The sequence below is a fragment of the Paracoccidioides brasiliensis genome, assembly GCF_000150735.1.
Source record: "Paracoccidioides brasiliensis Pb18 unplaced genomic scaffold supercont2.3, whole genome shotgun sequence".
In the NCBI taxonomy this organism is placed as follows: domain Eukaryota; kingdom Fungi; phylum Ascomycota; class Eurotiomycetes; order Onygenales; family Ajellomycetaceae; genus Paracoccidioides; species Paracoccidioides brasiliensis.
The window spans coordinates 1,336,409-1,350,318 of record NW_011371360.1 but is presented as its reverse complement, the minus strand read 5'-3'; the positions used below and the strand labels follow the sequence as shown (position 1 = coordinate 1,350,318).

General features: G+C 47.0%; 7 protein-coding genes across 7 annotated transcripts; 5 read left to right on the top strand and 2 right to left on the bottom strand.

The window, feature by feature from the left end:
* Window positions 1–685: 685 nt before the first annotated feature.
* On the bottom strand, window positions 686–2,236 carry PADG_02793 (uncharacterized protein; the record flags this gene model as incomplete). Its single annotated transcript, XM_010759835.1, has 4 exons — window positions 686–819; window positions 913–1,879; window positions 1,955–2,042; window positions 2,172–2,236. 4 exons carry the CDS (start codon window positions 2,234–2,236, stop codon window positions 686–688), a joined length of 1,254 nt encoding a protein of 417 aa, XP_010758137.1.
* A 385-nt stretch (window positions 2,237–2,621) lies between these two features.
* PADG_02792 (uncharacterized protein) lies at window positions 2,622–3,862 on the top strand (the record flags this gene model as incomplete). The annotated part of the gene is made up of 2 exons (XM_010760302.1): window positions 2,622–2,643; window positions 2,814–3,862. The coding sequence occupies 2 exons, from the start codon at window positions 2,622–2,624 to the stop codon at window positions 3,860–3,862; spliced, it is 1,071 nt and encodes a 356-aa protein (XP_010758604.1).
* Window positions 3,863–6,428: 2,566 nt separating this feature from the next.
* PADG_11489 (uncharacterized protein) lies at window positions 6,429–6,758 on the top strand (the record flags this gene model as incomplete). The annotated part of the gene is made up of 1 exon (XM_010760652.1): window positions 6,429–6,758. One exon carries the CDS (start codon window positions 6,429–6,431, stop codon window positions 6,756–6,758), a length of 330 nt encoding a protein of 109 aa, XP_010758954.1.
* Window positions 6,759–6,858: 100 nt separating this feature from the next.
* PADG_11488 (uncharacterized protein) lies at window positions 6,859–7,528 on the top strand (the record flags this gene model as incomplete). The annotated part of the gene is made up of 2 exons (XM_010760651.1): window positions 6,859–7,289; window positions 7,366–7,528. The coding sequence occupies 2 exons, from the start codon at window positions 6,859–6,861 to the stop codon at window positions 7,526–7,528; spliced, it is 594 nt and encodes a 197-aa protein (XP_010758953.1).
* Window positions 7,529–8,657: 1,129 nt separating this feature from the next.
* PADG_02790 (uncharacterized protein) lies at window positions 8,658–9,734 on the top strand (the record flags this gene model as incomplete). The annotated part of the gene is made up of 1 exon (XM_010760301.1): window positions 8,658–9,734. One exon carries the CDS (start codon window positions 8,658–8,660, stop codon window positions 9,732–9,734), a length of 1,077 nt encoding a protein of 358 aa, XP_010758603.1.
* A 194-nt stretch (window positions 9,735–9,928) lies between these two features.
* Window positions 9,929–11,523, bottom strand: PADG_02789 (uncharacterized protein; the record flags this gene model as incomplete). Its single annotated transcript, XM_010759834.1, has 4 exons — window positions 9,929–10,353; window positions 10,458–11,040; window positions 11,187–11,367; window positions 11,447–11,523. 4 exons carry the CDS (start codon window positions 11,521–11,523, stop codon window positions 9,929–9,931), a joined length of 1,266 nt encoding a protein of 421 aa, XP_010758136.1.
* Window positions 11,524–12,325: 802 nt separating this feature from the next.
* On the top strand, window positions 12,326–13,414 carry PADG_02788 (uncharacterized protein; the record flags this gene model as incomplete). The annotated part of the gene is made up of 5 exons (XM_010759833.1): window positions 12,326–12,748; window positions 12,832–12,880; window positions 12,955–12,979; window positions 13,063–13,245; window positions 13,321–13,414. The coding sequence occupies 5 exons, from the start codon at window positions 12,326–12,328 to the stop codon at window positions 13,412–13,414; spliced, it is 774 nt and encodes a 257-aa protein (XP_010758135.1).
* Between the last annotated feature and the right edge of the window lie 496 nt (window positions 13,415–13,910).

Genomic DNA, 13,910 nt, shown 5'->3' with positions numbered 1-13,910 from the left:
CATATCCCATCTTCCATCTTCCATCTTCCATCTTGATATTCATTCTCACTCTTCTTCTCATTCGAGTTCTAGTTCCCCACTCTCATCGGCCCGCTTTAATGGCTCGTAGAATATTCTAGTATCCTTCTTCCACGATGTGATGCAATGACCTTCCGTTTACCCAAGCACTTCTTTCTGCTTGATACTTGTGCCAGTGATATATATACACACAAAAATGATGAAGTTACGGGTCTCAACAGGTCTCACAGGCCATCCCAATTCTATGGATTATTAATTGGGTTATAGGGCTTTAGTGTTGTAAACGTATAACGTTCCAATGATACTCCCAGCTGGAAGTATTTGCAGTTGGAAGCATGAAGTGTTCAATTCGCTTTTCGAGTCCGTATTTCCCATAAATTTTATTTTGGAATGGCGTAGATTACCCTAAAATAAACTCTAAATATATATATACTTGTGAAGGTTGGTATAAATGGTTGACAAGAACAAAGACGTTGTCAATTTTCATCCTTAGTTTTCATTTAATTTGATAATAGGTTTTTCGAGTTTACAGTTGCGTGTCTCATGGAGTTTTATAGAATCTTATGCTGTCGTGATGAAAAGGTTGACAAAATAGATTAACCACTACGGGTAATGGACGTAAGTCATAGCAATCATATGTTTGCAACCCACACACTCCCTTCATTTCTTAGAAACTTTCATCTTCTAACCCTGCCACCCGACGCACTATGCTGGGGCTATTTTCGAACTCGTCTGTGTTGTCCTCGCCGCCGCCAGCGGTGTAGAGCAGGTCAGAAACAATACGTTTAGAGGCTTCCTTGGCTGTTTTGCGTTAGTTTCTGTGCACGAGTGTAACTTTCTATGCCCGGAGACATCTGTGTGGGGTTCTGGTGTACGTGTTTTCATTAAACATACCAGGAGTCTTAAGCAATCTGCTTTGTGGAATATGGAACTGTATTGTTTTAGGCGGACTGTTTCCGAAAAGGGAGGTAGCATCGTCGTCATCGCCATCGTCAAGGTCGTCACTCTCCCAACCCTTACTAGATTTAGGTTTCGAAGAATTTTGCTTGTGTTTGGCGGGAGTAAGCACACTGATGCCTGGTTGTGGGATTCTCGAGGATTTACTTGGCCGTCGCTGACGAGGTCGACTCTCACCACCTCCCTTGATTGGGGATGAAAAAACTTCAGAGTGAAGTTTTGGGACTTCGATTTCTGGGCTCGATATGGGGGAGGAATCCAGGTAGCCTGACCTGGGTTTTGATTTGGGAGTGGTGATGATGCGGGTTGGGTTGTGGTATGATTTGCGAGAGCTGGCCAGGGGGGTGGCTTGGATTCGGTACGTTTTATCCAAGATGCGGCGAAGGACTGGATCTGTCGGTTTGCCTACTTTTTTGACAGTGGACGGCATCCCACGGGTGGGGGACGGAGCTAAAACTGAGAATGTTGGTGCTTGGGAGCCATGGTGCGTCACACTATGTGTTCGCTGTGTCCTCCCCGGCGTGACTGGTTCAGCAATGCGCGACCGGGAGGGCGTTTCTTCTGGTACTCTGTGGAGAGCTTCGTATGGGTTGGGGTAATTAATGGACGAGCTCGTTATTTCGTCGTCGTTGTCCCGCTCTAAGTGTACTCTTGGACGGGGCGTACTGTGGGATGGAGTTATTGTAAGTGAAGAGAGGTCAGGAGCATCATCTCCGTGACGCAAATCTAGCGATTCAGACGATGTTGTGGCGTATGATTCTGTAACGTCGTCGTCTGTTGAATTGCGGGTGTTAAAGGTTGAGTCTTCGGTAAATGTGCCCTCCTGTCCGCTTTCGCTGGGAAGATGTTCCTCGTAGCCCGAGAGGGAGACATTAGCACTGGATTCGAAAAATTGCTTCCAGAACTAAATTTTTATTCTCTTTCGTCAGCTACATTTAGGTGTGATTATCGATATGAACTGCGGTTTGAGAGAACCCACCTTTGACCCTTCCCAAACTTCTCGCGACTGCGCCGCATATTGTTCTACAATGGGGAGGATGCTAGACGTGACGATCCTGTGGGCATGGCTGAAGTTATGGTCAATTTCTGTAAAGCAGACATGAATCAGTTAACGATATATTGATCAGCGTTGACAAGTGAAAATGCGGGAGGGAGAGGTTTTATGCTTCGTGCCTTGCAGTGTTAGGGTAATGGACTGTTCCAGTCTCTCCAGCTCCTCAGTTAAAGTAAGATTCCGCTGGACAGGAATAGGACGTGACATAGTGCCCTCTCTATCTCCGTGAGATAGAGACCCCAAATTAACTAGACGAGTAAAACTTGAAGCCGACTCCTTTTCTATAGAGAGCGTTCGATCGATGGATGGATGTGTAACTATGCAAAGTCGGGTTGATGTTTGGCATCACGTGTTTTGGAGGCTTATTTAGACTCCTGATCTGCGGCTAACTTAACTTAACTTAGTCCAAGACCGATTGCTGAGATTAGGTAACTCACTTGGAAGTCAGCAAAGGCGGCAGCTTTAACTAAATAATCCAATGTCTCAGCAGCCTTCCTACTTTTCCAATCCATGAATGCTCTGAGCATACTTATATCAGCTGTGTAGGAATCGATTTTCATTTGACATAGTCCCTCCCTGAACCGGAATCAATATGCCCGCCCAGTTAGCCAAAGGTGTGTTCATCTGGTCTCCCCCACACGCATCTGAACCCCACTATCCCACCCGGCGGATGTTATTATTACAAGCATCAATTATTAGTCCGTCACTGCTTTTATTGGATTTTTCTTTTCTTTATACGTCTCTCATTCCTGTTCTCTAACGTGTCCTTATTTTATCTTACCAGGACTTGTGATTACTGTTACTATTCTTGTTGCCGCGGGAATTGCCGTCTACGAAAACCCCCACGTGAAGCAGTGGATTCAAAACTCCCGCCGGAAAATCGCAGTTGCTCTACACAATCTTGGAGATGAGATTAATCCTCGAGAATCTTCCACAGACCGCAGGTCGACGGAAGACATATCCATGACCGAAGAGCTAGGTGAGGAAGCGGAGGCAAGACGGCAGAAAGCTCGGGAGGAAATCTTACGACGAGCCTCGATTTTAAAAGCGCGAAAGAATAATTCTTCAGTTTCCGTTGGTAGTTTTGATGGCCTCGTGGACAAAGATGGACGATTGAAAGAGCAATCCAAGCCGCCCTTGCTGAAGGAGGGAGAATCCATGGCGAAAGCCACAGGCGTGGAAGTTACAAGTTCTCATGTCGTTCATCGACGCCCTGAGGACTCCCCTGATCTTTCCAGATCAATATCTGAAATGTCTCCGAGGATTTCCTCTGAACACCGCCAGGCAATACTTGATAATATAGATAGAGATAGACTCCGCACCACTCTTTCGTCAGAGACATCGTCAAACCATCCTTCAGAGTCGTTGGCCGACCTGACTCCAACCTCAGAAATCCCAGACATGGACTTTTCGTTTGCCTCACAGAGTGAGATACTGGGACGGCACCGGGGACAACGAGATGAACACCCGTCGCAATCAAACTATTTCTCCCTGGCGTCATCGCTGCATCCAGAAGACGGCGAAGCGGACTTCTACTACGCACGTCCCCCGAACACTGACCTAAATATTACCGTACCAAATTTGCAACAACAGAGCCGTCCTCAAAATCCGTTCGAGGACCCGCGAGAAACTGATTCTCTTCAACATGTTTCCACGGCAGTTTCAGTCGCCTCGAGTCTCAGCCATATCGAGAATGGGTCGTTTAACCCCATGTCAGATGGAACGCTGAGCGACTTAGGATCTGTCCGTGATGGCACGCATACCCCAGCCAGCTGGTCTGAAGTTGGGAGCGTGACCAGTAGCAATGACGGTCTTCATAACCATCCTTATTAGTGAAAATGTGTATTATGTCAGTGATTTCGTTGGAAGGATATGCACCCTATTTTGGTCAAACCATCAGAATGGAGATGACCCAGTTCAGGGATTCGACTTCAAAGGAATTTCAGGTACGGGCTACATTGTTTCATTTTATATCCTGCATCTATTTTAAGACGCCATGTTTTTCTTTTCTTCAATCTTTCTTCTCTCATTTGTCCCTGATATCTGGTTGGCGAGTTGTGCTTGCGTAGATTACCTACGTCTGTTTACGTGGAATTCATAAGAATTATTTAGGGAATAGGAGAGTCGAGAGTAGGCATTTCAAGGCTTGTCCTCATTACCTAGTTATTTGTATTTTCTACAAAGTGTGCGGGATACTGTACCAAACTTTGATCTATTATTCGTTTAGTTTGCATTCTTTCCTTATTTCCAATATAGGTCAGTTCATCATTGCATCATTTATATATCTGCAATACTTGCCGGGCATATACATTACAGATATATAAAAGAACAGTGATGAAGTATTTATTCTGTATATATTTTTGGACATTCAGTTCTTACATGTGAACAAGGAGCTGGGAATCAATACCTATTCCGCTTGAAGCTGATGCTCTGGGGCGCTTTGTTGTAGCAACTGTCACTGACTTTCCATCAGAAAAGAAAAGAAGAAAAGCAATGTCAACATCCAGCAAACTTGTTTCTGAAGATTTGACACTATGATGAAAAAAGCAAGGAATCAAGCAGAGACTTGAGACTCCTGTGGCTGAACACGAAGGACTCCAGCATGCTGCCCAGATTTGGAGTGACCCGTTCACCGAGTTTGGCGTGGAGTCAAAAATTGGATGCATGTAACTAACTGCACACAGAGGCTGTCAAAAAGTTTCGACTCTCCAAGGCCACTATAACGAGCCACATTAGTTATTGATAGTTAAACAGCTTAGTTAAAGACTTAAGACGCCTTTACCTAAAGTTTAATATATATTGGCGTAAGATTCCCTACACTCAAGCCTACGATTTCAGGCATGCTATAGCTCTTCTCATCAGTTCTAATTTCGATTTAGCGTAACTGCTGTAGCGTGAGTCAAAACTTTTGGTAGCGACCGCTGTCTAGTGTCTCAATCGCCGTAATAGTAGTGAGAAATGCAAGACGGAGAGAAGTGTTCCATGATGTTAAAAACTACGCAAAAATTTGGAGACCGTTTAGGTTATTTAGCAAGCATTAACCCTTTGTTCTCCGTTTGCCTCCACCCTTTGCTTTTCTCCTTGCTTAGGAATGCTGGGGATATCAAACGTGGAAGTTGATACGTCCACCTATTGACATGGCTGGGAAGTATCCATGCATACTGTAGGACGGGACAGGTTGGTGGAAAGTTATTATTGAAGCGCATTTGCAATCTTGGACTCCAAGCATCAGATCGCTAATTCTATGTTTCACCCAATATTCCGTATAAAGTGCTAAGGACTAAGGTGAACAAATATCCCATAGATCCCTCCTGTAGACTTTCTCTCTCAAAGATTTACGCATATTTATTTTTTGTGACTGCATAAGTGTAGTTATGTCTCCGCGTATTGTATCAGTTCAGCCTATGGTACGATGAATACCGTATCAATACATACCTCGTACCTCCTGTAATATTGGCCAAAAGCGGTAAGGTGGCACGCGACACAGACGACATATCAAAACAACGTGCCACATCCATATCCTATCCTGATAGTTACTCGTCTCCACTGCATTTCTAGATAACTTCTCCTACAGAGTGCCATTTTGAATCAGAATGCTTGCGTGGTCTCATACCAAAAATAATGTCAAAATCGACCAGCAATATCCTTGGGAGCTTGCCCGGAACGACTCCATTTAAGGTGCTGACTGGATCTGTGCTTTAGCTCAAGGTTCCGTCGACCAACCACAGTTTGCCGTCGCTGGTTTATGAGATATGAGATCATAATATCTTTTTTACTTTGCTGTTGGAAAACCTACCGCTAACAATAATGGCGTTGAACTCCAAAGCAGATTATTATCTGCTTCCGCTACGAGCCAACGACCTCCTAGCAGTGGATACAGAAGGATTTTACAATGTCACAAACACTCCCCAGGACCACAGCCTTTGCCGCTCCTCTAGCCTCTGCGAGCCCACTCTTCTCTCCCTAGTCCTTGGTGGCGCCCCATGGCTGAAGACTTCTTGGAACTTTGTTTCTTCTCTCCTTTCCCTGTTCCGCCGGATTGGTTCTTCTGAGCTCTTCCATCCTCTTTTCTCTTCGTCTCTTTATTCTTCTCGTGATACGACTCCGGCTCATACCTCTATATCTCATATCTACTTATCCTACTTAGAACTACCTCTGAATATATCATCCTCCGCTCTTACATGCTCGCCCCCTATTCAACTTTTTCAACCTTTAACCACCCGTTCTCCTCTCAAACCTCCCCCCCAAGCACACTCCGAATAATCACCTCTACCCTGATGTAGAAATTTTTATATATAAACTTGATGTGAATCCAATTAGTCACTGACATCAGGTCCTAATAACTAATGATTCTGAGGAAAGCACGCCCAACGGTACGAAAAAGAACAAAAACGAAAACATGAAACTTTACTGGCCATACCTTCTCGTAGCCACGTTGCCATTCACACACTCAGTCATTGCTCTCCCACACCTATATTCAAAAAACCCTCATCAGGAGGAGGTCGTGGAGCCACCAGAGGAAAAATACTTCCAAGAACCTGGTGGTGATGATATTCTGGGCCACTATGATTCGAGATTTTTCAAAGGTGTGGTCACGTATGACAACCGAATTGATACCCTGTTGCATATGACTCGGGCGTATTTGAATTTTTTCAGAGAGAATGGACTGGAGACATGGATTGCGCATGGGACATTGCTAGGTTGGTGGTGGAATGGGAAGGCTGGTTGACCCATTTTTTGCTTCTACCTCATGGCATTCCTTTGAAGGGACAACATCATTGTTAAAAAAGAAATATATCTAACTGTCTACTCCTTGTTGCTTGATGCAGATGCTCCCCTGGGACTGGGACATCGACACCCAAGTCAACACTAGTACCCTCCGCCGCATGGCCGACCATTTCAACCACACCATCTGCCACTATAAACCTGAAGACAACCAGCCCAATCGTGACTACCTACTAGATGTCAACCCGTACTCCCGACAACGGGAACGAGGACAGGGCCAAAACATCATCGATGCCCGCTGGATCGACACGCGCAATGGGCTCTACATCGACATCACAGGCATTAGTGAGATTAACCCGGAAACAGAGCCGGGAATCCTCCAGTGCAAAAACTTCCACAAGTATAAGATATCGGATATATATCCCATGCGAGATAGCATGTATGAAGGCGTCCCCGCTAGGATTCCGTATAAGTATTATGAAATTTTGGTTAAGGAGTACGGGCCTAGTGCGTTGGTCATAAAGGATCATGAGGAGTGAGCAGGAACTTTTGAAGTTTCCCTTATATATATTGGCCCGCCCCGAAGCTGACCCTGTTTTCCATTTTTACAGCCACTACTGGGACCCAATTCTTGAATTATGGATACCAGACGAGAAACGAATAGCCGCAACCGCGAAGTTGACTCCCGAAGAGAGAAAAATGAAACAAGACGATGACAAAAGGATACGCGAAGATGAGATCAGACAGCTTTCTAAACAAATGGGTCTCATCTGATCTTGCTATTGCATCGCAATCATTCTCTGGCCGGAATCCGAATCCCATTCAGCCCTAGAGCTCTGTGGCTTCGTAAAGCGGTGAATATGCGCAGAATAAAGGGCCAGACATAAGAACGAGGATGAAGAGGAGAAGGCGAAACTAGGGCTAAAACCGAAAACGCCTTTTCAACTCTCCTTCCCTGCAATTTAAACTGTGATGTTGTCTAGCATTCTTCCAGTTCGATTCGACCCTCGTTCCCTTGCGAACAATACTTTCTCTAGGGATTCAACTCAACTCAATACAACGCATACCAGTCGACCCCTTTAGTTCTTTGGATTTGTGAATACTCCATATATTTATATCTAATTGGTATATTTTGGTATACATGATTGCATGTCGGGTTGGATGAGCGTTGGATCGAACACGAACCCACCATAATTATTTTTTTTTCCCCTTTTATTCATTTTTACCTTCTTGGGAATTTATTCCTCTTCGATCTGCATAGGTTCTTTCTCGGTTTTTCCTTATTTATCATTTGCCGTCTTCCTACTCTGGGGCAAATTGAGTGCTAGATAATGCGTATTCTTGGGTGCATTTCTGAACTTCAATCTTTTTATATACATATTTTACATGCCTGTCTGAAGCAGAGGCCTGGAGGATTTTGAACATATCTCACGGACGTCTGAATTTAGTCGCCATTGTGCCGCTTTTTGTTGATTTGGTTTTGATATTCTACTTCTCAATTCTGCTTGTTCCGTGCTACATATCCTTACCTGCTACTAATGATGTTGGAATGTTGGATTTGGGTAGAAACCATCATATATTTACTAATTTGAAGTTGATCAACTATGAGCTGCTGAGCATGACTGACTGGAAGCTACACCAGGACCAAGGAGAGCACAGTTGGAGAGGAAGTCACGTGCTATCCAATACGGCTTGATTAACTAGCATTAGTCAGCTTGCGGCGGAACATTCTCCGCCCTTCTCCGCCTCTGCAACGATACAACAACAACGGCGGACCGTGGCAGTGAGAAAATTCTCCTATTAAAATGGCATCTTTTCTTCTTCCAACACATAGAACTGATACACGGAAGTTTTATCTGTATCGTCACTCTGACTCGTATTGCGGATCATATCCATTCCAGTGATGGCAGATAGCCAACCAGGAGACAACACCCCAGCAGTGCCCGTAGGCAATCCAGAAGATGATAACCAAATAACCCTAGAAGTCCATCATCGTGGAAAAGATCACATATTCAATCTATTCTCTACCTCTACACTCCAAGACCTCTCTGCTGCCATATCAGACCGTCTTTCCATCCCACCCACAAATCAAAAGCTCCTCATATCCCCCAAACCTGGAATGCAAAAGCACCCATTCCAACCAATCCCACTCACCACCCTCCCATTCTCCCATCCCCGCTTCAAAATTACGCTCTTTGGCAGCACGGCCGCCGAAGTAAACTTCATCAACGAGGCCTCTCCCCTTAAATCCCCTACCAACATCCCTCGCATAAAACCCGTAACACCCAACCCGCGCAGAACCCGTCCCACCACCTCCCAATACACTTTCCACACCCTCCTCCCTCTAGCCCACCTCCCCAACCCTTCACGTTCCCTATCCTACCTAACCCGTCTCCGCGACGACCCCGGCATCCGCTCCGCCATGAACAAGCACCGATTCTCCGTCTCACTCCTAACCGAGATGGACCCAGCTGAACACACAACCGTCTCTTCGCGCACACTAGGCTTAAACAGGAACAAAGGCGAAGTCATCGAACTGCGCTTGCGCACAGATGCCTACGATGGCTACCGCGACTACCGCACCATTCGCAAGACGCTGTGCCACGAACTGGCCCATTGTGTGCATAGCGATCATGATCGGGACTTTTGGGACTTGACGGCGCAAGTTGAGAAGGAGGTGGAGCGGGGGGATTATTGGGGAACGGGTAGGGGTGGTGGGAAGAGGTTGACGGATGAGGAGTTTTATAATCCAAGTGATTGGGAAGAAATGGCGAGCGGGCGTGGGGAGGTGATGGATCATGGCGGGTGGACAGGGGGCGAGTTTTTGTTAGGGGGCAGGGAAAGGGATCTGGGTGGGTTGAGTCGCAGGGAGATTCTGGCGGAGGCGGCGGAAAAGAGGGCTGCGATGGCGAAGAGGGAGAGGGAGGACGAGGGGAGGAAGAACGTGGGTGATGTGGAAGATGCCAGTGCGGGTAATTAAAGGGTATGTGCTATTTAGGATTCATTTTCTTTTTATATAACTACAGGATAGCCACCTTGAATTTATTAGGGGAAGAATACGTATAGCCAGCCCATAGGTCCTACGTTTCACCCTTTGATCCATGACCTCCTTTTCTGCAAAGTTCAAGTATGTTTACCGCCTATGAATAAATATTGCTAAACCAACCCTTTTCCTTATTGTTCATTAATAAACAACCCCGCCATTCCCTGGCCCGTTCCAACACACATGCTCGTCACAAGTACCTTCTTTTTCGTCCTCCGCGCCTCACTCAGAATCGTACATACCTGTCTCGTCCCGGTGCACCCCAATGGATGTCCCAGCGCAATCGCCCCTCCACGAGGGTTCACCTTCTCATGATCCAATCCCAACTTGTCAATGCAGTAAACTGCCATGGATGCAAAAGCCTCGTTGATCTCGAAGATGTCGATGTCCTCCTTTCGAAGATTGTACATCGAGAGCAGCTTGGGGATGGCCATGGCAGGGCCAATGCCCATGATGCGAGGGGGCACACCGGCAACGGTGGCGCCGACGAATTTGGCGAGGATGGGTTGGCCGAGTTCGATGGCCTTGGAGCGCTTCATGAGGATTACGGCAGCGGCTGATGTGTGGGAATGGAGCCGTCAGAGGTTCTGCATAAACAAATGCCAGTGCTGGGGGAACTCATCCGGGGGGGGGGGCAGGATAAAAACATATATAACCCACCTCCATCTGTAATCTGACTGGCATTCCCACCCGTCGTCTTATTGCCAAACTGCGGAAACGCAGGCCGAACTTTTCTCAACGATTCAATCGTCGTCCCATATCTGGGTCCCTCATCCTTGGTGACAACAATCTCCGTGTGGGGCCCCTTCCCATCTTTCCCACCCTTCACCGTCGTCCGAATCGGCACAATCTCGTCCTCAAACCAGCCAGCCTTCTGCGCCACCTCTGCCCTCCGGAATGACTCCACAGCATATTGATCCTGCATCTCGCGGGTAATGCCAAAATCGTCTCCGACATTCTCGCTCGTCTGGCCCATGGGCTGCATGCAGTCTGCGGCATCTGAATGCTTCATGATTTCCGGATGGAAAGGCTGGGGGGTCCGATCGGGCCCTTTGGTCATGGACTCGGCGCCCAAGGCGATACCAACTTCAATGGCGCCCTGTGCGATCTCGTAGGCGACGCTTTGGATCGACATGAGGCCCGATGAGCAGAAGCGACTGATGGCGGCAGCACCAGAGGTGTAGGGGATGCCCACGGCGAGGGCGGCGGTGCGGCAGATCGTGGAGGCTTTGGCGTTGTTGGCCTGTCCGTTGATGGTTAGTTGCTTAAAAAGGCCTCCGTTTGGGGGTATAGTTATGCGACTGGCTTGTGTGATATTCTCAATCTGGTCCTTTATGTGGCCAGCCTTGTTTCATGCATTTTCCTTTATATGGGGGCTTGTTAACATACATTCCCCAAGACGACATCGTCAATCAAATTAGGATCCAGCTTCGATTGTGCCATGACTTCTTTAAGCAGCTGGCATACCAGATAGTCGAGATCCGTGTCCTTGAAGCCACCCTTGAATCCTTTGGCCATAGGCGTCCGTAGGGCCAAGGTAATGACAATATCATCCGGGTTCTTTTGAGTTCTGCCAGGTTGTTCGCAATTAGGTCACTGATACAGCAGCTTTAGTTATATGGGGAAACGTGAGCAACGAAAAGACTCACAACTTGTCAACAGCGCTCTGCCCGCCAGTAGCAGGCTTCAGCTGCGAAAGCACAGCCTGGAGTCTTTCATTGGCCATTTTTATTTTTGTCCTGTTTTTTTCGCCCGCCGGCTTGTATTACTTTCTCCTTCTCTTCCTTTATGCAATGAATGTATGTAGGTAACTAGAATGCAGCACGTAATTAATTCGTCAAGATATGTATGTGCTCAACGGCACGAATGTCCAAGATGCCCCCCGCCTCCATTCTTTTATATAACTACCGTCCCGTCTTGGAGTTCCTCTCTTCTTACCTAGGCAGTGAACCGGACAATATCCGTCGTCCGCAAAAGGCAGAGCGAGGGGGCTCGGCTCCAAGACAAACCTCGGCATTGTCCGATTCAGCTTCAGCCAAAGGAGTGGGGAAGCTGAATTGAGCGTTAACTAGTTATCATTGCTCACAGCAGAATCGCTAACTTACAGTCCGGATGAATCAACTCAAAAACTACTCTCGATCAATGCCCGTGGTAGGCTCAGCTATGGCGTTCTTGAACTACCCGCGGTTCCCTTTCCTTACAGATAGCAAAAGGCCAGAGTGATACATTTCCCTATCTCCAGCGTAAAACAGGGTTCATGATGATTTGTTGTTTTGATCAATGTAACCAGTCACGGGTAACTAACTTAACCGGGGGGGGGGGGGGGTTGAAGCGCTGCACCAGAATTGGGGGGCCGATGTTGGGTTTCACATCGGACGCTTCTTGCAGCTGAGGCCTCTGATGACGAAACGGGGATTAGTTGACCAGTTCCTGTGAACCCTAAGTAACTAGGTAACTATTCGAGTTCTGTCTCCTCTCCTCCTGGCTGGGCTTGATGACATTATGTACCAGGAGAAATACAATCCCCGATGGCTCTATTATTTCTGTCGGTACAGGTGAACTGTTTTGACAGCGTGGTTTTCCGCTCCGCTCGTGTTCTTTCGGACGCCAACGACGGAGTTGGGCGTCCACCGTGCGTTTGTTACGGGCGATATTCAGGTGGAGGGGAGGATCTTGTACTTGTTCGACGCTTGACAGAAGCTACAGGAGAGAGTGCCTCTTCGGCAGAATGGGATTTCATTCGGACAGCAACTGCTATGAACTCCAACGCTGTCGTCGAGCACTATTGCCGCGGTGGTGATTTTACATCTCACGTTTGTCGACAAGCCTTTCAGGATCTGGTCACAGGGATTGCTCAAGCAACCAGACGAATCCATCGAAGAGGCTTCGGAACACAAGTTAGAAACCATGTTCCCAAGCCTGGAGCTCAAGTCTGGGACGAGATTGCTTGGGTTTGACGGCGGATGGGGGCGGCGTGACGCAGTTCTGTGGTGTGCTCGAGGCGTGCATGTCATGACGCTCAACCCTCACGCAGGGCTCAGCTCTCTATATCCAGCATCTCATTGACGACAATGATCTGCCCGGTGAGCTTTTTCTACAGAAATTTTCTCGACCACCGTCCTAAAGAACCATATGACCATGCGCATGTACGGGGTAGCAGAGCACCTCCCCGACTACCGCAAGTTAGCACGCATTGTTTAAGATGTACTGAAGCTGGGTGGCCGGCTCTATCTTGACGGCTCTTGGGCCAGACGAAAGTTTGCAGTGAGCTCTTTCACCCCGGGATTACATTTTGGTGCCGCACACATGCCTTCATGACTCTTCAAGGCGTCATTGCGGAGTCGTTATACCGCGGCTTTGAGATGTTGAATGTTGCCAAAGTAACTCGCAACTACGAGCTTACAATGCTAGAATGGGCTAAGCGTCTGGATTTTGAGCTAGGGACGCCGTAATTCCGGGATGGGAAGAGGAAACGTACCGGGTGTTCCGCCTATTCCTGAGGGGGTGGCAACCACGCGTTTAGGACCAATGCATTACGACGAGCGCACCACTTGGTTGCTGAATGGACGCTCTCACCGGGACCTCCATTTTCCCGTCGCATTATTCATTTTTACTAGGGAATCTCCGCTAATCTGACTCGATACGAGCTATGCACCAGTTCCGCTCTCATTTTCGGGTTTCATCTAATTAATTTGTATCCGCTCTTCAACTCCGGAGATTTGAAAATCTGGCTTCAACGGTTTTCCATTCCTGGTGTGTGAAGACGTATTCTGAGAAATCTAGATTCCAATTGAACTGAGAAAGAGAGTGTGTTAATAATTTAATTCTTCTCGGAGAGGCTTATACGGACTGTTAAATGTGTTAAATAGTTATTATTTGAATTGGAGAATGAGAAAATATTGAAAGGGTAATGCGACTAATCCCACCCCTTTATGGGGTGCGGAGTGGCAGATGGTAAACTTAGGAGTAGGGAAGAGAAAAGAATAAAAAAAAAGAAAAAAAGAAAAAAAAAGAGTACACATAATAATGTAACAGGCAATATCTCTAAAACTGTTCCTCCCTCTATAGAAATATCATGGACTGGCATGGCGTGGTAACTAGGAAAAAGAGTCC